The 27,634-nt window shown below is 36.1% G+C and overlaps 1 protein-coding gene across 1 annotated transcript in view; it reads right to left on the bottom strand.

Annotated features, from left to right (window-relative positions):
* The window catches only part of Nrk (Nik related kinase), a 129,771-nt gene that overhangs the window by 60,542 nt on the left and 41,595 nt on the right, over nt 1-27,634 (bottom strand). The window contains exons 3-7 of the mRNA XM_060374576.1: nt 14,761-14,817; nt 13,153-13,224; nt 9,401-9,526; nt 7,480-7,590; nt 4,677-4,767 (exon numbers count right to left, since the gene is read on the bottom strand). Of these exons, the coding sequence (XP_060230559.1) occupies nt 4,677-4,767; nt 7,480-7,590; nt 9,401-9,526; nt 13,153-13,224; nt 14,761-14,817 (457 nt within the window). The remainder of the gene's footprint in view (nt 1-4,676; nt 4,768-7,479; nt 7,591-9,400; nt 9,527-13,152; nt 13,225-14,760; nt 14,818-27,634) is intronic.

Below are 27,634 nucleotides of genomic sequence, written 5' to 3'. Positions count from 1 at the left end.
TTTCCTTTCCTACAAGTTTGAAAATCACTGCAGTGATTGGTGTGGTTGATTTATTGATGTTTGAATGAGCTCACCTGCACAAACATCTGTACCTGGTAATTGTGGGGAAAATAAAATTACCTTTTGACAAATCTCTCACTCTCCTTCTTTCAATTAATATTTTAAGATCTCCTGTGACTATCTCTAGAATCCTATCTTATATAAGAACTACATATTTTATCCATATTTATACATTTATCTACATATTGTTGCTCAAAATACCAGCCCCAAATCACCTTTAAATTCCTCTATCTGTGTTTTTCTTTTACTTCATTATCTTGTATCATCTACTTCTGCTTTCTTCATTTTAAAAACTAATGTGTCTCACAATTTATTCACAGTAGCCAAAAAGTGAGTACAATCCAGGTGTTTACAAACACAAGATGAATGAATGTTGGGAAACCTGGCTGCTAAGGTTGCAGTCTTCCAAGACTGGAATGCCCTGAGCTCAATACAAAATGGAGGTTTCCCTTTGTCCATGAGGTTTCCTCTTCTCTACCAGGAAATCCCAGCCCCCTCCCCCCACCTGAGGAATGTCACATAGTCTTTATGCAAATTACATGTCCAACTCTCCTTCTCCTGATAAGAACCTGTTTGGAAAGCAACTGGGATTCCTGGAATGCCTCTCTATGTAAATGAGGCATCTCTGTACCTTAGCCTTCTAGCCAATGACCTTTGCCCAGCCTGGATATCCCTACCCCCTCCCCAAAGTTCCATATAACCCTTGTTCACCAAGAGTAAAAATGATCTACCTCCATTAAAAAAAAAAAAAAAAAAAAAAAAAAACAAGAGGAAAAAATATTCCAAGTATTTTTGAACATCATTGGATGCTGTAAACTCTCATTATCTAGACTTAAAAAGTTTACCTGTACATGCACAATAGCTCAACATTCTCACTCTCTCAAATAACCAAATTTAAGAGCCAAAAACCTATGAAGGCCTTAAGCTGTTATATCTCATACATGCAAGGAAAGCAAATCAGTAAAATCTAGAAATAAATACTGGTAAATATAAGTTTTAAAAAGGAAAAAAAAAAAAAAAAAGCAAAATCAGAGTTGAAAACTCAACAATGAAGCTGGGTGTGATGGCACATGCTTTTAATCTCAGCACTTGGAAGGCAGAGGCAGGCAGATCTTTTAGTTCCAGGCTAATGGTCAACAGATTGAGATCCAGGATAGCTGGGACTACACAGACTGTTTCAAAACAACAGCAGAAACAACAAAAAATCTCAAAACAAAACTGAACAGTGAAGTACTTTGTATTTTCTTTAATCTAAGAAACAGATTATAGATACTATCATTTTACTAGTGTCTTTTCTGATGTTAGTTCCTTTCAGCTACCATTCTGCTTGCCTTCTAAAATATTCTATTATTATATTGCTTAAAATGTTATCTGATAAATCTAAATCAAAATGTGCAAGGATTATGTGTCAGATAAGTCTGATTCGATGATAAACTATAACACTACAAGGTTTTACCTCATGAAAAAAGTATGTTAACATTATTGAGTGGACTTTGAAACAGATAGCTAAGTCATTTGGTACTTGCAATTTTTGTTTCATGTTATGAATGTTTGGCGTTACCAGTAAATTGACTCAAGCTTGTAAATATAGGGTACATAGAGCTTGAGAGTGGGGTATCACTCTTATACATTTGAGTGTGATATCTCTAAGTTTTTTATGCATTTCTGTGCAGTCTCTCAAAATTATATTGCTAGTTTTGAAGCTTATGCAGTGAAGACATCATACATTTTCTACAAACTACTGTCATTTCAAAAAGACACAATTACTACCTCATTTGTTCCACAAATATTCAATAAAAATATTCTTAACTAATGACCAAAATCTCTTCTGGTCCTGCTTATTAAGCAAGGAAAGAAAAAATTCAGAATTCGGTTTGTATATTATTGAAGCATCACTTCTGATCAATATAATTTAAAGAAATAAATGCAAATGAGCAATTTATACTTGAAGTAATTTAGATCTATTTCACATTCTTTAAAATATGGCTCTGTGATAGGCAAGAATATTTTTTAGAACTCTTTAATAACTGCCACTATTGAATTACTGAGAAATGTATGACAGCTATCACTAATAGTATAAAGCAATTAAGTGACCAAAATGCAAAACTTCCATTATAATTAAAGTGGTTTATCTGCAGTTTCAAAGAATTTATTACTCATGTCCTTTTTATTTTCATTTCATCTACCTTTCAAACAAATTTTCAAAAAAAAAAAAATCCCAAATAAATATGTTGGGTGATAAAATAAAGAGTATACCAAAGACAAAAGGACTGAGAAAGAAATTAGGGAAACTATATCCTTCGCAATAACAACTAATAACATAAAGTACCGTGATGTGACTCTAATCAAGCAAGTGAAGGACCTGTTGCTGAAGAAATAAATTGAAGAGGATATCAAAAAATGGAAAGATCTCCCCTGCTCATGGATCAGTAGGATTAACATAGTGACAATCACTGTCCTACCAAAAAGCAATCTACAAATTCAATGCAATTCCCGTCAAAGTACCAACACAATTCTTTATAGACCTTGAAAGAACAATTCTCAATTTCATATGGAAAAACAAAAATTCAGAATAGCCAAAACAATCCTGTACAACAAGGGATCTTCTGGAGGTATCTCCATCCCTCATCTCAAGCTGTACAACAGAGCAATAGTAATAAAACATGCATGATACTGGCATAGAAACAGAAAGGTGGATCAACGGAATTGAATACAAAACCCAGAAATAAACCCACACACCTACCTGATTTTTGATAAAGACGCTAAAACCATGCAATTGAAAAAGACAGCATCTTCATCAAATGGTGCTGGTCTAATTGAATGTGTACATGTAGAAAATGCAAATAGATCCATATTTATCACTGTGCACAAAACAAACTCCAAGTGGATCAAAGACCTCAACATAAAACCTCTTAGAAGAAGACACACTAAACCTGTTAGAAGAAGTGGGGAAGAGCCTTGAGCTCATTGGCACAAGAGACAATGTCCTGAACAGAACACCAACAGTACAGGCTCTAAGATCAATAATCAATAAATGGGACCTCATGAAATTGAAAAGCTTTTGTAAAGCAAAGGACACTGTAATCAGAAAAAAATGACAGCCTACATATTGGGAAAGGATCTTCACCAACCGTATGTCTGACAGAGCGTTAATATCCAGAATATATAAAGAACTAAAGAAGTTAAAAAGCAACAAATCAAGTAATCCAATTAAAAATGGGGTACAGAGTTAAACAGAGAATTCTCAATAGAGGAATATTGAATGGCAGAGAAACACTTAAATAAATGCTCAACATCCTTAGCTATCAAGGAAACGCAAGTCAAAAGGACCCTGAAGTTTCACCTTACACCCATCAGAATGGCTAAGATCAAAAACTCAAGTGACAGCACATGCTGGAGAGGATGTGGAGAAAGGGGAACCTTCCTCCATTACTGTTGCAAATGTAACCTTGTGAAATCACTTTGGAAATCAATCTGGCACTTTTTTAGACAATTAGGAATAGTGCTACCTCAAGACCCAGTTATTCCACTCCTAGGCATATATCCAAAAGGTACTCAAGTATACAACAAGGACAGATGCTCAGCCATGTTCATAGCAGCTTTATTTGTAATAGCCAGAAGCTGGAAACAACCCAGATATCCCTCAGCTGAGGAATGGATACACAATGAAATACTACTCAGTATTTAAAAACAAGGAAAACATGAAATTTGCAGGCAAATGGTGGGAACTAGAAAGGATCATCCTGAGTGAGGTATCCCAGAAGCAGAAAGACACACATGGTATGTAATCACTTATAATTAGTTATTAGACATATAGGATAATCATGCTAAAATCTGTAAACCTAAAGAAGTTAAGCAAGAAGGAGGACCCTGACTAAAATGATCAATCCTCAATAAGAAAGGCAAACAGGACAGACATCAGAAGAGGAAGAAAAGAGGGAACAGGATAGGAGCCTGCCACAGAGGGCCTCTAAAAAAGACTCTACCCAGCAGGGTATGAAAGCAGATGCTGAGACTCATAGCCAAACTTCAGGCAGAGTGCAGGGAATCTTAGGAAAGAAAGGGGAGATAGAAAGACCTGGAGGAGACAGGAGCTCCACAAGGAGAGCAACAGAACCAAGAAATCTGTGTCCAGGGGTGTTTTCTGAGACTGATACTCCAAACAAGAACCGTGCATGGAGATAACCTAGAACCCCTGCACAGATGTAGCCCATGGCAACTCAGTGTCCAAGTGGGTTCCCTACTAAGGGGAACAGGGACTGTCTCTGACAAGAACTCCAGGGGCTGGCTCTTTAATCACTTCCCCCTGATGGGTGAGCAACCTTGGCAGGCCATAGAAGAATACAATGCAGCCAGCCTTGATGAGACCTTAGAGGGTAGGGTCAGGTGGAAGGGGAGGAGGACCTCCCCTATCAGTGGACTTGGATAAGGGCATGGGAGAAGATGAGGGAGGGGGGGTGGGTTGGGAGGGGATGAGGAAGGAGGCTTTATCTGGGGTATAAAGTGAATAAATTGTAATTAATATAAAAAGAACATTATCCATAAGAATAATCATGCAATACAAAAAGTAGTAGTAGCTTTCTGACTTTTCTAACATGGTACATGAATGAACTTACCTAGTTTTACTTCAGCGTTACGAGTCAGCAGCACATTTTGACCTTTGATGTCCGGGTGAATCACTTGGTGAGTATGAAGGTGAGCTAAGCCCTGTACAGTCGTACAAATTTTGAAAGTCAAGTAAGTATATATATATATATATGTAGCTTTTCATTTCTGGTAGTGATTTAAATACTTTTGGGATAAAGCTTTTGTTAAGAATAATGGCCCACATTTTTTTTTAAACAAAATTCTTTAGGTTGGAATGACTACAACTAGTTCCCAGAAATACTATTCTTGGCTATAAGGAAAGGAAAATATATCAGAATACTCATGAAAAAAAAAAAAAACACCAAAAAGTAATATTTATATAGATTTGGAAACATTATCCTCCTTTATAGCCTCTATATTTCTGAATAGGCATGACAGTAAAGACCTGGATATCTTAAGTACTATTTTGTTCTATTTCTTTTCTTTTGTTTCATTAATTACACTTTATTCATTTTGTATCCCCCCATAAGCCCCTCCCTCCTCCCCTCCCGATCCCACCCTCCCTCCCCTTTCTGCATGCATGCCACTCCCCAAGACCACTGATAGGGAAGGTTCTCCTCTCCTTTCTGATCTTAGTCTGTCAGTTCACATCAAAAGTGGCTGCATTGTCCTCTACTGTGGCCCGTATTTGTTAAGTTTAAAGTGTTATCTGATGAGGTCTATAAGCCTATAATCTGAATCAATATAGAAATATTTTATTTTATTTTGTTTTATTTTATTTTATTTCATCTGCCCTTCCTCTTCTACTTCTATGCCCTTTCCCTATCAGGGGAGGACCTTTTCTTCTTTTTTTAATTTTAATTTTAATTTTTATGTTAATTACAGTTTATTCACTTTGTATCCTAGCTGCAACCCCTTCCCTCATTCCCTCTCAATGCCACCCTTGCTCCTTCATCTCCTCCCATGCCCCCCTCCAAGTCCACTGATAGCTGAGGTCCTCCTACTCTTCCACCTGACCCTAGCCTCTCAGGTTTCATCTGAACTGGCTACATTGTCTTCCTCTGTGGCCTGGTGAGGCTGTTTCCCCATCAGAGGGAGGTGATCAAAGAGCTATCCACTGAGTTCATGTTAGAGACAGTCCCTGTTCCCCTTACTAGGGAACCCACTTGGAGGCTGATCTGCCATGGGCTACATCTGTGTAGGGGTTCTAGGTTATCTCCATGAATGGTTGGAGTATCAGTCTCAGAAAAGACCCCTGGGTCCAGATTTTTAAAGTGTGTACAATTTGTGTTGGCTTTCTATTTTGGGTCCAGCCCATATGCCACTGAAAACCCCATGTATTGGCTTAATCATTGCATGGTATAAAGTTATAAAGTATTTTGCTTCAGAGAGATCACGTGAGACAGTAGGTTGGACATTAATATATTTATTGAGCTTTTACTCTGTGAGCTTTTACATTGTGCTAAATGTTTAGATAGAGACTTTACTAAGTTGTCACAGAGTCCCGTTGGGGAATATGCTATCCTCCTATATTATAGGTAAGGACAATGAGACCTGAGGAAATAAAAATATTCACTAAAGGTCACACAAACATTATATGATGCACTAAAATTCAAATGTGGTATATGATTTGTACTCAGAAAACATTTCCATTGCTATTATAAATATATTCAAACAAAATTAGAAGAATGGCTTTCCAACAATGTTGGGGGTACTCTTCAGTTTATTAATATCCTTTTTTTTTTTGTGACCTTAATGACTTAAGTATTGAACACCAAACTAAGTTGGCTGACCAAGAAGTTCATTGCTCTTCTGAATGAGAATTGAGCATCTTCTCTAGGGTCTTCCCTGTTGTCTAGCTTCTCCAGGAGTATAAATCTCAGTATGTGTATCCTATATTATATGTATAATAACCAATTATGGGTGAGTATATACCATGTGTGTCTTTCTGTTTCTGGGTTACCTCACTCAATATGATCTTTTCGAATTCCCATCATTTTCCTGTGAATTTCATGATTTCCTTTTTTTAAATAACTGACCATGCATTAAGAAAACCTAAAACCCATGCTAAGATGTCACCCATAGACTCATTCTTCAAATAGGTTCTCTAGTAAGGGGAGAAGGGGCTGTCTCTGGATGAACTCAATGGCAGGCTCTCAGATCACCTCCTCCTGGGGTGGGAGTGGGGTTGCAGCCGTGCCAGGCCACAGAGGAAGACAATGTAGCCAGTCTTGATGAGACCTGATAGACTAGGGTCAGATAGAAGAAGAGGAGGTCCTCGCTATTAGTGGACTAGGGGAGAAGCAGAGTGGGAGAAGACAGAGGGTGGGTGGAACTAGGAAGAGACAAGGGAGGAGGCCATACCTGGGGTACAAAGTGAATAAATTATAATAAATAATAAAAATTATCAAAAATGCAAAAAATATTTTTGATGAAAAAAAGTTTATTGGTTTCACCCATTTACATTTTAGAAGTAAAGATAATTTTGGAGCTATATATTCAAAGAAGATATATACCTTTTTAAAAGGCTGCAGATGGTTTGCGCCCACACTATAGAACACTGACTTTTCCTGACTAGTGCTCATCTTAATCTATGACAACATTGCTACACTTAAAAATATAGTTAAACCATGATGTCATTCCCGTGGTCTGGTGAACACAGTAGAGAGAATCTCACAAAGAGCCATTCAAGGCTTTGATATAGGCTTTTTGATCTGTTAGGTTTCCTTATCCACAGGTTATATCTGGAATTCTTAGGGTATATAGTGTAAGGTTACATATTTAGAGCTAGGTTCTTTTAAGACCAGGAATAATGATTATTTGAATACTCACCTGAAGGATTTCTCCACAGATATAAGCAATCCAATCGTCTTTTAAACTTTGATTTCTTGTCATCCTCACTATATCAGTGTCTGAGCCTGCTGTACATAACTCCATCACCATCTGTAGAGAAGCCAGAAAAGCATAAAATATTTTAAAAATTTTTAGTAGTGGAATGAGAATTTGTGAAAGTAGGTAATCCAACAAACACATTTGAAGTTTCAGTAGCAGGTGAGATTTGAACAAATCCTTCACTCATAGTGTTCATAGGCTGTTTTTTGTGAAGGAAGGTCATTCAAGTTTATGTAAAAAATACAGGAACAAATGTCCTTTAAAATAAGTTTGTGAGGAGGAGAATGGAGTGGAAAAGAAAATTTGAGAGACCAGTTTGCCTGAATATGGAAAGTATTAAAAGAATTTACATCTCATTGATCTTAGATTTATTTTCAATTTTAATGAGGTAAAATTACTGAATAGAGTACTAATATAGTTGATTATGGGAATCAATATTTCTAATAAAAAGTTATTAGAAATATTTACAAAAGGTAAATTTTGTAATCTTTTACAAAAACACAGTATATACATAAATATTAAATAACCATTAGAGCTATGAAACAATATTTAATAAAGTCTCACCTATCTATTTTCAGAGAAGAGAGAATTCTAGCTACTAAAACAGGGTTAATGTAAACATCTATAAATGTAGTTATGCAAAAAAATATCATTCAACTAGCAGCATCAGTATCATCTATGGACTCACTAGAAGGTACAAACCTCACACACATTCCAGACCTATTATTCAATCTCAATGTCTGTGAAAGTGGACTAGCACTCAGTGTTATAGAAAGTTCTCTAGAAGATTTTGATTTATACAAAAGTTTGAATTTCATTGTGTTGTAAGCACTTCTACAGTATAAATTGCTTTAATTCCTAAAAGCAATAATACAGAATGTAATATGACATTTTAAAGACACTAGAAGATCAGGAAACCTTTCTCTATCATTTTGAAAACCTATTATTCCATTTTGTGTCCCAGTACTCTGTTTTATAAGATACTACTGACTAAAACTCATTATCTAAGATAGTGTAGCATGGGAAAAATTCTAGTAGCTATGGGTTAGTTAGACTGGGCTCCAGTTAGTTACTTAAATTTATATCTTATCGATCTGGAATTTATAATAGTCCAGCCAAGATGATAAATCAATGAACCATTTAGTTGTATATTTTTCATAATTGTACATATGTCAAAATACCTAAAACGTAATATGTTCATGTCAAGTATTAATTCAAGCTTATCCTCATCTATTTATTATTTTCTAGTCTATCAAGCCACCTGGATATCAGCAAAAAGTAAAACAGCAACACTTTCATTTAAAATTGGATTTTAAATTATCAATCTTCATTTGTATCTGTCCTCATCCCACCAAAAAGCTCCTTGCCAGGCATTTAAGTTATTCTTTCTATTTTGTTTCATCTTACATTATGTCAAGGAGTTAGAATAAATTTTGCCGTACTATCTTGAACAGTTGAGAATTAAGTTTTCTAGTAGGAAAGCAAATACCACATTTCAATTCCTTCACTGTTTGATTTTTTACTTTTTTCCTGAGACAGGGTTTCTCTGTGTAGCCTTGGCAGTCCTGGACTTGCTTTGTAGACCAGGATGGCCTTGAACTCACAGAAATCTGCCTGCCTCTGACTTGCAAGTGCTGTGACTACAGGCGTGCTCCACTGTGCTCAGCTTTATTTTTGTTTTAATTTAATTTAATTAAATTATTTTTACTACTCACTCCTCTAATCACTCCCATCTCCACCTCCAACCCAGTCCCATCCCTACCTCATTGTTGATGTTACCTACATCATTACTCATTCCTACATCTACCTCATACCATTTGACTTTTCTTATGGAATAAGAGCAGGGCAAAGAAAAACATACCCAACGTTGGCTCCTATGTCCAGGAGGACTCAGCTTGAAAAATGCACCATAGAAGGACACACTGTTTTTATGGAAAGAGTACTTCCTCAGCAGATTGAGTTCAGTCCTGGGATCCTCTTCTTCATCCTATGGATAAAAAGCAGACAACAAAGATTTAAGCTACCCAAAGCAGTGACAATTAGTCTCTAACGTGTAATATATTTACAAAGAAAAATCTTACAGAATTAACAGTCAATGAAAAGTTTATATAAAATTACAATTTCAAAGCAAAACAAAAGAGTAAACTAAAGCTCTCTTAATCCAGAAGTTCTTAAGATGTGACACTAGAACAGCAGCACTGGACCTTGTGAAAGTATTCCATAAACAATGTGAATTTTTTTTCTAATTTCATTGAAATACAATTCATGCTGTATACTTCAGTCAACTAAAATATAACATCCTCTTGTTTTTGTAACATACATTATATATTAATACCATTACAGTCAATCATAGAACGTATTTTCTCTGAAATGAAACCCTTCAAGTTCATAACCTTCCCCCAATTTACCACATTCATCTTAGTTTTGAGAAACCACTAATTTACAGTCTATTCAAAGTACATAATTGTATAATATGTAGTGTCTTCGGACTAGCTATTTCTGAGGTTTAGGCATAAAATATACATTCATAAAATTTCATTTATTTTGGTTTACAATCACTTAAATTATTTCTATGTTCTGGACAATGTGAATAATGTTTCTATGTGCATTCATGTCAAGTTTCCTAATGTACATGTTTTCATTTCATTCTGATGATTCTAGTATGTTCAATTATGATGAAATTCCAAACTTATTTTCAACAGCAGCTGTATCACTTTGCCTTAACAATATAACATATATAGGAAGTTCTGATTGCTCCACATTCACCACTGTTTGATATAAGTGGTCTTTGAAGTAATATCATGTGGTTTAGATTTATATTACTCTGGTAAGAAATAGTTTCACATTATTATATGAATTTCTTATTGTCAAGTGTGTATGTGTGTGTGTGTTGAATCAAAAATTCTTTGCCTGTTTATAAGATAGGTTGTCATTTCATTTTATAACTAAGGTTTTCTTTTAGATATTCTAGACACAAGTCCTTTATTATATACTGGACTTATAAGTATCTTCACTTATTCTACAAGTTTCTCTAATCTTATATATTTTCTTTGTAGCACACCCATTTTTACTTCTGATAAATCTCAGCGTATTATCATTCTATTCTTTGTGCCTTTGGTGTCATACCTAAGTATTCATCATCAAATAAAAATCACAAATATTTAGCTTTATGTTATTATCTAAGCATTTTATAGTTTTAGCTCTTATGTTTAGATATTTGATCTATTTTCATTCTGTTCTTTTTTTTTTTCTTGCACATTTATAGAGCCAGTTGCAAAATGTTGTGATTAGCCTTTAACAAATTTTAAAGGTTTGGCTTCATTCTATGTTAATCTTTTAAAATAAGTTTATAATAAAATTTTGATTTCCTAATCATAAGTCATATATCATGTCTATGTAGTAAAACAAGTAATTATTCACCCTTACTGATCATTTCCTCAGACTCTTGTTTAAAGCCTGTAGTCCACATTCTGTCAGAGGCATGCATGCTAATAATGCAGCTAGAAAGCAATGTGATAAACACACAATACACACATGTAACAGATGATACATGTATGCAAGCACTATAGATATGAATATGTGGAATTTATTTTAATCTAAATCAGTAAGTATTTTTCTTTCAATTTTTTTATCAATACATAAAACACATCTATCTATAGCAATGGATACTTGTATATCATTTGGTGTCAGTGTAAAATTATAAAGAATGGATATATGGGTCTGATGCTTAAGGGATAGTGTCAGATGTTGAAGCACTCTTTTTAAGAATTACCAATTTATTGATAACTGAATCCACCTAGTTAGATGAAATTGTTGAGGTGAAAAATGAAGCTGTAAGGAAAAACTTTATCCAAAGAGAATTTGACCTTAGTCAGAAAAGAGCATCTAGTGTACCTCTCTCTTTACCAGTGATTCCCCATAACAGCAAACCACTTACTCTCATTGAAGTTCCATTTACCTGAAAAATACATTAGAAGAAAGGATCTCTTTCCTATCTTCATAAGATCTATGTAGTGCAGCAAACACAATTCTTAGCCAAAAGAGTCAAGCTGATTTAGAGATGCTAACTGATTAGCTAGCAATGATGTTCGTTTACTAAAACATAATCACAGAATTCAAAATACATGACTTAAAAAACAAAACAAAACTTCCAAGAGTGGGTTTCCCACATAAATGTAAACTATCCCAGAACAAAGAAATGAAGATCAGATATGTTTGGAAAGAATTAATGTGTTTGCCACTCTCAATTAACAGGAAGTTAAGCTTGTAAGAAACACACAAGTACATAATATCCATCAGGCTAAGTGGGTAATTTAAAACTCTCACACATCTCGCAGTAATATGATGCTGTGCTGTTTCCTGGCTCAGTGCCAGTTGATCCCAGACTCGCCTAAATACCCTGTTTTTTGTCAGAAGGCAGCTCAAGGATGACAGAATTCCCGTTGTAAATTCAGCATTGTTACAATTAAAAGCCACCCTTTTATATGGAATGAATACAAAACAGATTTGAAGGTTTTAAATTTTTATCAGTATAAACTTTTGAGAAAACCAGAATTGACCAATTAATTCTATTTTTTCTCTTTTTCTCTCTTCCACCCCCACCTTGTGTGTGTGTGTGTGTGTGTGTGATCTATCAAAGCCTGTTGTGGCTGCTTCATCTGAATATGTTTCTACTGTTATAATATATTATAAACTAAAAGAAGCCTGTTGTGTAAGAGATAAATCATGAAGATATTTGGAAATGGGTTTTTCATATACCTAGAAGGATTCTAAATGTATTTGTGCTAATAGAAAGGGTTCTTTTTAATGTATATGACATTATGTTTATTAAAGCATAAATGCTGAAAATATCTGAATCTTATTTATTTTACTGCAGGAGAGAAAACTAGAAAACTTGTATCAATGAATTATATTAACATGAACAATAATTTTGTTTTGGGGCTTATATAATATTTTGATAGAAAACTAAGGTCTTTTGAAAAATATAGTTCTGTGTGCCTGAAGTTATTATAAAACCAATATTCACTGAGATAAGAGAGATTTCAAAAATTCTGCAAGGAGAAAGTGTTTCATATGCCTTCCTTCCTGTGTTTAAGTATTATGGACAAACAGCTGAAGTGTGTTAGGGTGGGTATACTATTGGCTTTCAAGTATTAGCTTTGTAGTATAAAAAGCAGCCATAATTTGGATCAAATACAATGATGCCTATGGTCATTTTAACTGGGCAATAGCGATTTGTTCTAAAGAAGGTATGCACCATATAAAATATACTTTCCTAAAGCTTATTTTAGAAAAAAATATTTCTTCGTACATTCACCTCTTCCATTGTTGCTAGCTGACATGTATGTCTATACACTGTAGACATACTCATTTTTCCCTTGAAGCCAATAATTTACTATGCAAGAGACCATTTATTTTGGGTCCTTTTCTTTGACAGATGTTAGTATTCAACTCTTATGAGTGAATCTATACGAACAGTAGAAGATACACATGTTATCATTTCCAGTATGAGACTTTAGAGGGAACCCATAGAAAGATAACACAAAGGATGAACTGAAAGCTAAAATTACAGGAAAGAATATGAGGGTGCTAATGAAGACTTTTAGTACTCACACTGTATCTCCACCCAACAGATTTTTGGTATTTATTCACTCTCACCTGCTTTCCTATTTCGGGCAAACGAGTCTGGAAAACAAACAAACAAACAAACAAAAATATTATAGACCTACTAGTATACTCTTACAACCATTAATGCTGAAGTATTTTGTGCTATTTTAGCACTAAACTATAGATGAATATAACATCATTTCTTGTTTTTCACTAATAGTATTAATCTAAAAAATCAGTTTCTTAGGACATCAGTAAACTGGGCACCAAATTTATGTTAATGCATGTAACATAAATGGGAAATAAATGGCACATTAATGGGAAATTTTCTAATAGTGAAGTGTTATTCTCTTACAAATGCAGATAGTAAATATTAAACATCCAACATGACTTTTGAATATTTAAACAAAGATTTAATATGGTTGTAGAACTCCTAAGTTAAAACAAGAAAATAAGTATTTTATAGTATCTTACTTTAAAAAAAGGTGGTTTAGGACTATTTCTAACAGGATCTCAAGGTCAGGCTCCTTGACTCCTCCCTCCCCCCCAGGGGAGGAGCAGTCCTGTTAGGCCACAGAGGAGGACATTGCAGCCAGCCCTTAAGACACCTGATAAAACAGGGTCAGATGAAAGGGGAGGAGGTCCTCCCCCATCAGTGGACTTGGAAAGGGGCAGGGAGGAGACTAGGGAGGGAGTGTGGGGTTGGGGAGGGAATGAGGAAGCGGGATACAGGGGGGACACACAGTTAACAAAATGTAACTAAAAATAAAAACAAAATAAAAAAAGGTGGGTTATTTGGAATTTATGGTTTTATAAAACCATAAAACCCCAAATCCCTTGAATCTCACATTGACAGTATTTAACATTTAATGGCAAAACAAAAGTACTTGACTTTTTCTTCACTAACTGCCAAGTAACAGTTCGTTGTGGGGCACAGCAGTTCCATAAAGCTACAGGGTCTTTCAAGCATTTCCCTTTGGGAAATAAAAATTCTTAACTTCTGTTATGTTTGTGTTAATATTGTCTTAAGAAAGTGAAGTACTAAAGAGGGCAGAAATCAGTTCTTCAAAAATTCTTTGAAAACAGATTATGAACTGTGACACAGTTTTATGAAAGTTAACATGAATGGGGCCAATTAAATTGTCTCTCTTGCTTATTTGTCAGAAAATATATGAAAATTGCACATCTCTGACAAGTTTCTCACTTCTACCTGTCTTTGGGAATCTAATGGCCTCAATTCTCAGAAGAAATTATTGGAGAAAAAATATGAAAGAGCAGAGCAGTATTAACAGAGTAAAAAAGGAAATGTCTTCTTTGCTGTCTCAAACAATAGATAATCAACTGGAAATAGAGAGGAAAATAGATAGTTACCCAATTAGTTTATAATATCTAATATTTGGAATTTGTGGTATGAGTGAAACATTTTTAGTGAGGAAACATAACAAATCAGTAAGTGTAATATGTTAAGATCTGTGATTACATAACTATAATTATTTCAAACTAACTCACTAAAATATAACATAATGGTTTCACAACAATGCTTTTGGAGTTGTTCATCCAATGTATACTGTGTATTAAGAGCACAGAATAGGGAGAGGAAGCAGTATTGATTACCTTCCAGGCATTCATTACTTTAACAGTTGTGAAAGAGCCAGTCTTATCATGGAGTCCCTGAAAGAAAGAAAATTGATATATAAATGTCAAATGTTTGCTTCTTACCAAGCTACCAAGAAACTACTAAAGTAAAATATATAATTAAATAAAGCTCAGGAAAAAACATGTTGTAAAATGTGTATATATGTTTATAGCAAATGTCACTGTGTTATCAACATTTAAGTAAATCCAAAGGACTTCAATGAAAATGAAAGCAGTTTTTTCAGTTTCTTAGATGGTTGTGCTTATAGTAAGCTGTGGACATAGTTGATTATCTGAAAATAATGTTTATTCAATGTAATTAATAATCTTGATTTGCATTCTATCAAAAATTCCAGATGCAAAGTGCAAACTTTTAATTGAAGATAACAAACTAGAAGACATTTAAAAATTATTTATATATTTATTTATAAATTAGTTTATTCACCTTGTATCCCACTGTTGCCCCTCCCTCATGCCCTCCCAATCCCACCCTCCCTCCCTCCCTCTTCTCTTCCCATGCCCTTCCCCAAGTCCATCTCCTCCCTTTCCCTCTCCCTCTGACACTAGCTTATCAGGTCTCATCAGGACTGGCTGCATTGTCCTCCTCTGTGGCCTGGAAAAGCTGCAACCCCATCAGGGGGAGGTGATCAAAGAGCCAGCCACTGAGTTCTTGTCAGAGACAGTCCCTGTGCCCATTACTAAGGAACTCACTTGGAGGCTCAGCTTCCATGGGCTACATCTGTGCAGGGGTTCTAGGATATTTCCATGCATGATCCTTGTTTGGAGTATCAGTCTCAGAAAAGACCACTGGGCCAGGTTTTTTGGTTCTGTTACTCTCCTTGTGGAGCTCCTGTCCCCTCCAGGTCTTCCTATCCCCCCTTTCTTTCATAAGATTCCTTGCACTCTGCCCAAAGTTTGGCTATGAGTCTCAGTATCTGCTTTAATACCCTGCTGGGCAGTCTTTCAGAGGCTCTGTGTGGTAGGCTCCTATCCTGTTTCCTGTTTTCTCCCTCTTCCAATGTCCATCCTGTTTGCCTTTCTGGGTGAGGATTGATCATTTTAGTCAGGATCCTCCTTCTTGCTTAGCTTCTTTAGATGTACAGACTTTAGTATGTTTACCTTATATTATAGGTCTAATATCCACTTAGAAATGAATGTATGCCATGTGTGTCTTTCTGCTTCTGGAATACCTCACTCAGGATATTTTCTAATTCCCACCATTCACATTCAAATTTCGTGATTTCCTTGTTTTTAATTGCTGAGTAGTATTCCATTGTGTAAACGTACCACAGTTTCTGTATTCATTCCTTAGTTGAGGGACATGTGGGTTCTTTCCTGATTCTATTATGAATAAAGCTTCTATGAACATGGTTGAGTAAATGTCCATGTTGTTTACTTGAGCATGTTTTTGATATATGCCTAGGAGTGGTATAGCTGAATCTTGAGAAAGCACTATTCCTAATTGTCTGAGAAAGCACCAGATTGATTTCCAGAGTGGTTGTACAAGTTTACATTCTCACCCGCAATGGGAATGCTTTCTCCACATTCTCTCCAGCGTGTATTGTCACTTGAGTTTTTGATCTTAGCCATTCTGATGGGTGTAAGGTAAAATCTCAGGGTCGTTTTGATTTGCATTTTCTTGATGACTAGGGATGGTAAGCATTTCTTTAAGTGTTTCTTTTGATATTCTACATTCCTCTATTGAGAATTCTCTGTTTAGCTCTGTACCACATTTTTTAATTGGATTTGTTGCTGTTTAACTTCTTGAGTTCTTTATATATTCCAGATATTAACCCTCTGTCATATATAGGGTTGGTGAAGATCCTTTCCCAATCTGAAGGCTGTCATTTTTCTGATGACAGTTTCCTTTGCTTTACAGAAGCTTTTCAATTTCATGACGTCCCATTTATTGATTATTGATCTTAGAGCCTGTGCTGTTGGTTCAGGACATTGTCTCCTGTGCCAATGAGTTAGAGGATTTTCCCCACTTTTTCTTCCAAGATGTTTAGTGTGTCTGGTTCTGTGTTGAGGTCTTTGATCCACTTGGACTTTAGTTTTGTGCAGGGTTGTAAATATGGATCTATTTTCATTTTTCTACATGTAGATATCCAGTTACACCAGCACCATTTCTTGAAGATGCTGTCTTTTTTTTCCCCATTGTATGGTTTTCGGGTCTTTGTCAAAACCAAGTGTCTGTAGGTGTGTGGGCTTATTCCTGGGTCTTCTATTCAATTCCATTGATCCACCATTCTGTTTTTTGTCAACGCCATGCAGTTTTTATCACTATTGCTCTGTAGTACAGTTTGAGATCAGGGATGGAGATACCTCCAGACGATCTGTTGTTGTACAGGATTGTTTTCGCAATTCTGAGTTTTTTTGTTTTTCCATATGGATTTGAGAATTGTTCTTTCAAGGTCTGTAAAGAATTGTGTTGGTATTTTGATGGGCATTGCATTGAATCTGTAGATTGCTTTTGGTAAGATGGCCATTTTTACTATGTTAATCTTGCACATGTGTTCAAGTGCAGTCATGTGTGTGGAGGTGTGCCTTGAGGGAGAGGTTGTTGGAGCGTGTAGATGCCTGACGGTTGGTGCTTAAGCATGGGAAGTTGGGTGTAAGTTCTTGTGCTGTTTATGGGCACAATGTGTTTGTGCAGGTGCCCTGAATATCTCAGTGGCCTACAGGCCTGTTGTACTGTCCTCCTGGTATTCAGATCTGTCTGGGCTCTAGGTATTGTTTGACTGGACTGCACTGCTAGACACACAGAACAGGGACTTCAGTGTTGAGAAAGCTTTCCCAAGTATCCCTATGTTGCCCACAGTGGGGATGTGGGTGGAAAGGATCAGATGTCTGGCTGCTCTGGGAAGCTCTTTCAGTCACTGAGCAGGAAAGCTTGTTCTTGGGGCAATCAATGGTGTCTCAGCCATGAAGGGAGACCTGTGCCTGGGTAAGGAGAATTGCTCTGGCTTTTGTTGGTTGAACTTTTAAGGCTGTCCTCTACCCATTGGGCTATCTTAGGTGTTTGAAGTTAGTTTTTGGTGGTTCCTGCAATCCTGTGGTGGACGGAATCCCTTTTTCAGGAAGATGGTTTTTCCTGAAGGAAGCCTTCTCAGCCTTTTGGGTATAGTCCCTGGATGGCCGGTGTTTTTCAGGAGTTGCTACAGCTCACCTCAGGCATAGAGACCTGGGTGGTAACTGTGGTCCTGATTAGTCAAGAGTGCTCTCCTCTCACAGGGAGAAGTCCTGGAGATAGCTGCCTTCCTGGGTTTCTTGCTGTAAATTTAGTGATCTGCTGCTGTAACCTGTGTGTCCCGTGGTCTGGTCAGTTTTTTTAGGGTTAACTGGTTGCCCCTTGGAACAGTATCTGGGGGTTGATCTCAGGGTTCCGCCGTTCTTTTGTAGGTCTGAGGTTGGGGCTCTGTGCCCCAGTACCCAAGGGGTAATCTGTGGCGGGTGAGTACTGCTCTCCTGGTAACAGCAGGCTATCTGGGGCACAGCAGTTCCCTGGGTTGGGCCAGTCTGTGGGACCTTTTCCGGGGATATAGTGGGTGACCTAAGTCCGTTCCCTTTGCTTCATTCCTTGTTCCTTGTGAGGGTTTCTCCAGACAGTGGCTCTAAGACTCTGGTGTCTGGGAGCACACAGTTCTGTCTGTAAGGAGTAGTTGGTACAAAACAGGTCTCTGGGCTGGCAGCACGCGTTCCTGCCTGCTAGTCTGCGGGAGCTGGGTTCCCAACAACTCTGTGCTCCCTGCTTGGGCCCAGATCAGTGATGGCGGTGCATATTCGCTGGTCTGCGAGACTTTCCCCAGGCAAAGCCTAGGTGACCCAAGACAGTATGGTTTACTTTCTTCCCTGTGGGGCCCTCTCCGGGCAGGGATTCCCAGGCTCTGTTGCACTGGGCGCACAGCTGGTCTGTACTGGTTGCTCTCTGTGCTGGTGGCAGAAGCTCAGTTGTGATGGCGGCGGGTACCCGTGGTCTATGAGACTATTTCCAGGGAAAGACTGGGTGACCCGTGACCAGTCTGGTAACTTTCCTTCCCCGTGGGTTTTCTGGCGACTGGGACTCCTAGTCTCTGGTGTTTTTGTCTAAATTGCTGCTTTTAAGGAAACATTTCAGAATTCTCCTTTGTACACTGATTTTTTTTTCATTGATTCATTAATTTATCTACTTTACATCCTTGTAGAAATTTCCTCTCCCTCCTCTTCTCCGATTCCTTCCCCGCCCCCTTCATTTTGCTCCTGTCTTCACAGAGAAGGGAAGACCTCCCAAAGGGTTTCAACCCGCCTTGGCATTTCAAGTAGAACTTGGTACATCTTCTATAGAGGTTAGACAAGACTGTACAGTTAGTGGAAAGAGATCCAAAGGCAGGCAACAGAGTCAGAAAGAGCCCCTGCTCCTGGTGTTGGAGGTCCCACATAAAAACTAAGTAGTATGTCTGCTACATATGGTACACTGATATTTTAAACATTTACTGTGAAATAATTTTAAACTCAGACAATGGTTTCAAAATAGTGTAGAGTTCTTATGTATATTACATGATCATAGTATAATAATAAATTAATATTGGCATGATATTCCTTTAAACTACATTATAGTTTACAATTTTATTGGTAACCATTTTGTATAATGTACCTCAGCTTGTGTTTGTTGATGTTTTCTTGTAATTATTCTGAAGGTATATACTTGGAGGAAAAGAGCAAATTAATGAAAGGTCCTTTCATCACATATAACACATACAAGTTAAAAACTATGATGTATTGACTTAGATCACTTAATGTAAGACCTGTTGAGTTTCTCTATTATCAAGTCCTGTCATACTATAATTCATTAGAAGTGAGTGACATTAATTTTGAAGAAGGGAACTATTATTTTTAGGGAAGTAAGTTAGAGAATCTAGAAGGCACCTTTTGGAAAAAAAAACTAATTGTTCAGTAGTGCCATCTTGTGTTTTGCTGATTATGTACAAGCTGTTTTCTAATAAGAGCTGAAGGCTCTGCTATAGTGAGAATAGTGCAGCATTTTTGATATGGGTTTTAGTGTGGCCTCTTTTTCTCATGTATAAATTGTGTATTATGCAAAATTAAGGTGAAATTTTCTGTAGTAAGAGGCAGAAAGTGCAAAGAAAGCAGATAAATTTTGTACTCTAAAGTAATCAGAACTGTCCTTGGTGCTACTGAACCTTGAAAGTCCCAAGACTATAAATTTGATTTTGTTGCCCTTTTTTTCTTATAGAAGTATCAGCATTATACAGGGGCCACTGGTTGCAATGGAATAATAATTATTCTTAAAATATAAAATATCCCCCAAGTACAAGAAAGATAAACTGTCTGTAGTCACAAGTTTTAAGATATATATGTATGTATACATATATATATATCTTATATATACAAACGTATATATGTATATATGTATATACATATATGTATATGTATATACAATTATATATATATATATAGCAATTTAGGAAAAGAAAATTCAAATACTTGCTACCCATATAGTTTGAAACCTTAATAGAATTTGTTAAAGGGTTCACTATAATAAACACAAACTAGCATATAAAAGATATAAATATGATCTTAAATAACTGTCTTAACTTATTACAATGCTTTCATAACTAAATATTTATTCTTTTCATAGATCTATTTGAAGTAACTCAGGCAAAAATATAAATTCCTCAGTGTGCTAATTTCAACTTGGCAAAGATTTGCGTTCTTAATTAATTTAGGTAATCAAATAAACAACATTATTTAGTTTGCTTCCTCCAGGAAAAGCAGAGTTCATTACTGTGCTGCTGGTCTTCACTAGCTTGAAAATTAGTACCAGCATTTTTAATAATCCTATTCACAGAAAAAATGCTACATACCTCTGAGTTTAAGACTGATCACATACAAATACAACACACACACACGCACACACACACACGCACACACATATATAGTGTATCCTTATATAAATATTCATAATAGTTTTGTAAATAAAGACAAAATCTTGCTAGCCATTAAAAAAAAAAAAAGGGGTAATCATGAACACAATGATGAGGGTTACAGGAAGCCTTGCACTACTACTTAGTAGCCAGCTTCCTTCAATTACATTGGGAAGTCAAATCACTACACTCAAGACTAATTACAATTTGGGGAAAGCACCTTGAATATAAAAAAATAGCAAGGCTAACTTAAATGCTAAAGGTCCAGAAGCAAAGGTAACAACTGAAAGAAGAAATGCATGAAGTATCAGTGTTGTGATCACCTCACACTTAGCCTTCCCAGCTTCTAACTGACCAAGAAGTTGACTACTTTTCCAAGCCCATGTTTCCTTCCTGTTGTCACAGAGTTTTTCAATAAGCTTTTCATCACTTTTATTTTATAATTCTTCTCTACAGCTTTGGGGTTGTTCAGGTGAAGAATGTCTCTCCAGTTATTTGCTCATTTCCATTAGAATACTTGGGATACCTTCATGGAAGAGGTGCAGATGTCAATTGGAACATGAATATGGCATGGCATTTGAAAGGATTGGGGACGAAATGTTGGTCTCAAGTGGATAGAACTACACAAGCAAGTGTTGTCAGGCAATGATGACTGGAAACACTCAACTACTAAACACAAAAAGTTAGCATATGGGGTATTGGCCATACAGCAGAATGAACACAGAATGTCAGAGCACACCTGCTTTAGTCATATCAGAAATGTCAGTGAAAAAAAAATCTTACAGGAAAGGAGATAAAAGACATCACCAAGAAATAAGCCATTTGCTGTGTATTTCATGACTGGCTTTTGTTAGCTAATAGTCTGATGTAAACCTCAAAATTGGTAGGGAACTGAAAAATCAGCATTGAATTGAAGTAATGATCAATTTCTTGGGGATTATACATTTAAAACCATAACAAATGATTTAAAATAGCAGCTGTGACAGCTGTGTTTGTAAAATCCATCATTCTGCAGCAGTTAATTACTATGTTTTCCTCTAGAAAGAATATAGGATAGTTCTTGATGGCCTTGTAATTTTCATTAGGCAATTTTTATATCATGTAGATAAAGAAATTGTTGTGGAAAAAATGCCTTCTCTTCAACCATTCATTCAGAGTGCCTCCAGTCATTTATTTTGCTTTTAGTTGGCAAACTGAAACCACATAATCTTGTGGCATTTGTTGTTTTCAACTGAGTTTGTGGTGGAGAAAGGCCACTCGGTTACTCATGTCCATTCTATAACTGTGTCATGTTGTTCATTCACATAGTTTTTATCTTTTTTCATACCTTTTTGTTCCTAGAAAAAGATCCAAGTGATCCTTGAAGGCCACCATGATGGCAGCCATAAGCAGTATCTAGGAGTACTTGTGGAGACAGTATGTCTAACGATTTGGTTTCAATCAATAGGTCTATGCAGAAATGTAAAAACAAGTGGCTTATTGATAGCTTTCAAAGGTTACCAAGTTATGTCCTTACTCCCAAGCATGTCCTCAAATTAACTATCCTTTCAGACTGGTAATGAGGGTATTGTATTTTACATACATGTCTTCTCAAATTGTTTTCTTTCTTATCCTTCCATCATCACAAACCAGCTCAATAAACTCACAATAATAGATGTGTTTAGACTAATCCGTGTTTATTCACTACAAATAATAATAATAATAATAATGAAAACTCTTGAAGAGTAATTAGATGCAAATAATTGTGGTTACAAGCAGATGGAGCCTGAAACTGAAAAAAATACTATTTTAACTTTGGGGCCTATGGATTTAAAATTTCTGTAATCAAACTACTACAACTTTCACAGCAAGAAATGCAAGTTAAAGGGTAAGGATAAAAATGAGTCATTTTTCTGTTTAGAATTCCAACATATTGGTTTAATAAGTTATAAATATTACATATGAAACAGTTGTTACTTACAGGCCACTACAAAGATATGTCATATCTTTGCATAAAATGGCGAGTTTGTGCTCCCAGTTACTTAAGTAACATTTGTTATACTTTATGTGTTTGACACCTCGTACATTTCTTTTACCTAATGAATCACTTACCTACCTAGCTGTCTACTACTAGATGACAGCTGTCTAAAGTAAATTTTCATTTTTATTTAGTTTTAGGGTTACAGGCATTCAGCAAATGAGGTGTTGAGCTAACCCAAATTAATCACAATATGATTCTAAAAAGGAAGCGGATAGGCCGAGTGGTGAGTGAAGACATGTGAGTGACGGTGGATACACAAGTAGAAGAAAATTTAGAGAGACCATAATGCCTAAAAAGCACTGTAATACACTGATATTTCCAGACAACTTCTGTTCAGTGGTGCACTTTTGCATGTTACTCCAGGAATCCAAAGGGCATTAATTATCAATAGGTGAATTTCCCTTCTTTAAGCATGTAATCATCCCTGTGGTTCCACTGCAAGGCCATTCAAAGTTCCATGCAATTCCCTTCCGTTAGAGAGCCTCAAGGCTTGGAAAGATAGGTGCTAGTCCATGTCAGAGAGTGCCAAAGCTCTTGCCAAACCAACACAAGGTTGGGCTGTCAGGTGTTACTGCTTATCCTCATCTGTGTTACTACAATTAAACCTTCACTAAGTATCTGCAATGTATACCATCTGTTGTTCTATCAAGTTCAGAGGCATGAAGCAGTGAGAGCATCAAGTATTCCATGTCTTTCTTTCACAGCTAACAATCCAATTAAACAAACCTTGCCTAACTGTAGTTAATGGATTCATACTGGACCAGACTTTTTAAAGCAAAATGTTACGGAAAGACTAGAATAACCAGACAGACAAATGTTTTTCCTTTTCTAAAAACCGGGGACAGTCATGGTCATGCTTACTAGAACTGTGAAACAGTCAGAAGAGGGCCTTTGTGGTTTCAGTGTCTTTGTAGCTTAGGATCTTCCCTGTAATTTGAGGTAGTTATGTGTCCTTATACAGTGGCTTCAACTGACTTTTATTACCCTTGTTATTACTCCTGGAGGGAAAAATAGGTCAAAATACGAAGTAACATCATTTGCAAATGAGATATTCTCTCTGACACTACAGCACTCAAACAGCAAATTTCATAAAATGGGCAATAAAGTTCAAGTTTGTTGGCTAGAAATATATGGCTAGTGGCTAGTAGATAACTAAGAGGTGCCTCAGTAGACTGCTATGTGATAAGTCAGGTCTGGAGGTGACAAAAATACAAAACCATTAAGGTTCACTCTTACAAGTAGGTGGCATCATAAAACCCTCAGTGCTGGCCATTAACACAAATTTAGTCAAAGCCTGCAGGAATGAAAAGCTGGCTTAGAGGCTACAAGTACTTGCTGTTCCTTCTGAGGACCTGACCTTGGTTTCAATAACATCCATATCAGGTGGCTGACAGTCTCTGCCGGTAACTCTTAACTTTGCGGGACTCCGCACCATCTTTTGTTCTCTGTTGTCATCTGTATATACATTGCACCATGATATACACCCACACCCACACACCCAAAGGTCTTAAAAAATAGTCAGTCTATAACTTAGAACTTAATAGGTTGAGGAAACTATCTATGGCGTACATGAGACTAGAGGTCACACTATCTCAAATTCTCTGATCACACTTCCAAGCATCAGCATTTATTAAAGCATTCATTAAAGCGAAAACATGATCAAGTACAAGATAACTCCATAACATGTGTATGATTTTAAGCCTATGGAAATGTTTATTTTTTTTCCTAAGAAGTACCATGCATTAAAAAATCAGAGGGGATTCAGTTACCAGAAGCCACTTTATTTTTCACATGCCCCCCCTTCTCTGTTACCATTTTTTTTCCTCACTGTCACAGAGTTGTTGCTTTTATTTTTCTAAGATATGTTTGGATTTAAACATGGGACAGTGTGTCAGGGCATGAGCAGGGGCAAAGAAACAAGTCTTTTAGAAGTCAACAGGTTCTAGAACAGAATGGTTAATGCTTCCTCACAATGTCTCAATGTTTTAATATAAACTGCTTTTGAATGCAATGCATGAATCAGTTAACACTCACACAGAATGTACTCCATCTGTTCTGACAGATGTGAGGGGCAGTGTCTCTAATTCTGTCAAGCAGCATAACTAGTGAAAGACAAGCATTGAAACAGCTGGGTGATGGGTGAGGAGAGGGGCAAAACAACCAAAAGTAACAGTCTTGCCTTTTAAATCTACCCACTCAAAAGGAGATTCCTAACTCTCCTGGCTTTAACAACTGAGGGTTAAGCAAAAATGGAGAGAGGGGTTTATGACTTCAAGAAAGGTTTTATCTGTAGTGTACAAGGTCTTTTATTTAAGTGTACCCAAAACAAGAAAATCACTGAGTAAAGTTACTTAAATTTATTAAGGCAATCGGAAAAAGTAGGGTAATATAAGAGATTAAAACAGTCATCTAAAAAAGACATGCATTTATATAAAAATGTTCTCAGATTTGAAATAAAGGAAAGAAAAGATGTAAAATATCATGGGAGCATGTAAACTACTCTACCATGTTCAAATTTTTAACATTTTTCTTCGTTACTTCAGATTATTTCATAACTTTTTCCTACTCTATTAACCACTAAATTATTTAATCCACACTGCCATTGACAGGATTAGCAACAGATCAAAAACACGTCCAAGAATTTCTTTTTATTTTGGTGTTGTTTTTTTAGTTTTTAAAACTGTCTCTGCATTTTTTAATCATTGCATATTACCTTTAAACTAATCAGCAAGCCAAATAGATGATGTGTGATCTAATGGTGGCGGTATTTTGAACAAAACCACTTTTACCTGTAGATTAAATAATCCTCATACAAGGGACTCAATTATACTAATTGAGCAATACTTTGTCCAGGCCTTCAGCAAATATTTATGAATTATGCTGTGAATTTATTATTTGATATGCATTAAATGTCACAAAAGCAATATTTGATTAGATAAGTGTCTAAGATAAAATGCTTTTGAGTTTATATTTAAGTAGTCTTCTGTCTCCAAATTATAGACAGACAGATATGTTCCATTTCTGAATACAACATAAAGATTTTTGTTGCATTTCACCCTTGCTTTCTAAATTTTATTGCATTTAGACAGAGTATGTTCTGTACAATATGGAGTCCCTGAAATGTAATATTTTCTTTATATTTAAGCACATAATCAGATTTTAAAATGTTCTTTATGTACCTGAAAAGAATGGCTATTCTATAATTATTTGTAGCAGAATGCATCATAGATCAAAGAGACTAAATGTTATCGCCTTGTAATTTTACTAATTTAGCTTCACTTATTTTAGGAATACTTTCCATTCCTTTGCATGCAATTTCTTATATTTTAATATTAGTGCAATAAACTTTAAAATTCATCTACATTTTAAACCTCTATTGTTTATAGAAGTATATGTGACCCAAGAAAGCAAATCCATTTGAGACTTCACAACACAGGTAAAATCTTACCATCAAAATGTTGTTGTTTTGTTTTGATTTTTGTTTTTGTTTTTCTTTTAATGCACTTGACTTTCATTGTTAGAATGTTCATAAAGCTGAGAATTTGGGAGGGCAGAAATATGACTGAGGTGTTTTTCTTTTTACATGGATTCCACCCCGCTGCCCCCAAAATGCCAGTACTGTCAAGATATAAAGGAAGGAAAGATTCTGGCCATGGATTTTGACACAGGCATGATGATAAGGCTGCAAAACCAATTATTTTCTTCCTTAAAACAAGCCCTCTCCAGATACAGAAATGGATCTAGATCCTTAAAAAGAAAGGTGGCAAAGTTAGGATAGATTGTTTTACTTCTGTACTCTGATTTTCTTTATTAATATGCCAAACCCATTAATTCTGGGACAAATTACAGCTTTTACATAACCTGCAATGAATTAGAGTTCACCACTTGTGTGGGCTTAAGCATTTGCTGCATACCTTAAGAGTTACTGGAACATGCTGCACTGCTTCATTTCTACATCAACGGGACAATTAAAAAATAACTTACTGCGTCTACATCTGGGATTTAACACAAAAGTGTTTTGTCTCAAAGGGTCTTTGCTGGTATTAGAGTCATGTGTCACTGTCAGCATTGTAGTTGGGAGGTTGTTCTTGCTGTCATGTATTGTGTAGCTTTATTTAATTGTGAACTATGACAAATCAAAAAATATCTACAGCTTTCATGGAGAGAGAAGTACCTGAAAAACTGAGCTCAAGGGCCTCTTAAATGGTGCTTTTCTGGCAAAAATAAATGTCTCCTCAGTATGTGCTTCTACATTCACTATTCTCATCCCACAGTCACAGGTAATGACTTAGATACATTGATTGTTGCCATGCTTTAGTAGAATCCTTGCAAAACATTGCCTTATGCAGCTGCAAAGAAGTATAATACACGATTTTAAAACCGGAGGTGGGGAGGGGGTCAGAAAACTTCTCAGGTAAGGGAACTGAGGAATAGAATGCTTTATGGGAGAGTAAATGGGGAAGTTCTATCCTCTGACTGAGCAATTTAGGGCTGTTAAAGTTTCGAATACTTGTAAGCTCCATTCCTGACACAGGAGTTGGGAGAAAGGGATGCATGGGGAAAAAAAAAGGAAGAAGAGAGGAGAAGGAATTGAAAAAAAGGAAGAAGAGAGGAGAAGGAATTGAATGCTTTATTCTTGTGAAAGGGATAAAATTGGTCAAGGTTATAGTTTTTATCTTAATTGATATTTGCTGAATATTAGGAGACTGCCAATGTATATAGGCAGGCAACTCATGTAATTTTTTTTTGCTACAAATTTGTGAAAATTATTCACTATTTTTAGCAAAATCTAGGTTCCCTAAGTGACTTAAGTGTTATTCTACTAAAATAATTCTGCCCTGACCAAGTCTTCCCTTGTAGAAAGTTAATCAGAAAATAATTGTTTTATTTCAGCAAGTTTAACCACCAA

The sequence above is a fragment of the Meriones unguiculatus genome, chromosome X (assembly GCF_030254825.1).
Source record: "Meriones unguiculatus strain TT.TT164.6M chromosome X, Bangor_MerUng_6.1, whole genome shotgun sequence".
NCBI classification, from domain to species: domain Eukaryota; kingdom Metazoa; phylum Chordata; class Mammalia; order Rodentia; family Muridae; genus Meriones; species Meriones unguiculatus.
The sequence above is the reverse complement of the archived record's forward strand: the minus strand, read 5'-3'. Positions and strand labels throughout refer to the sequence as shown.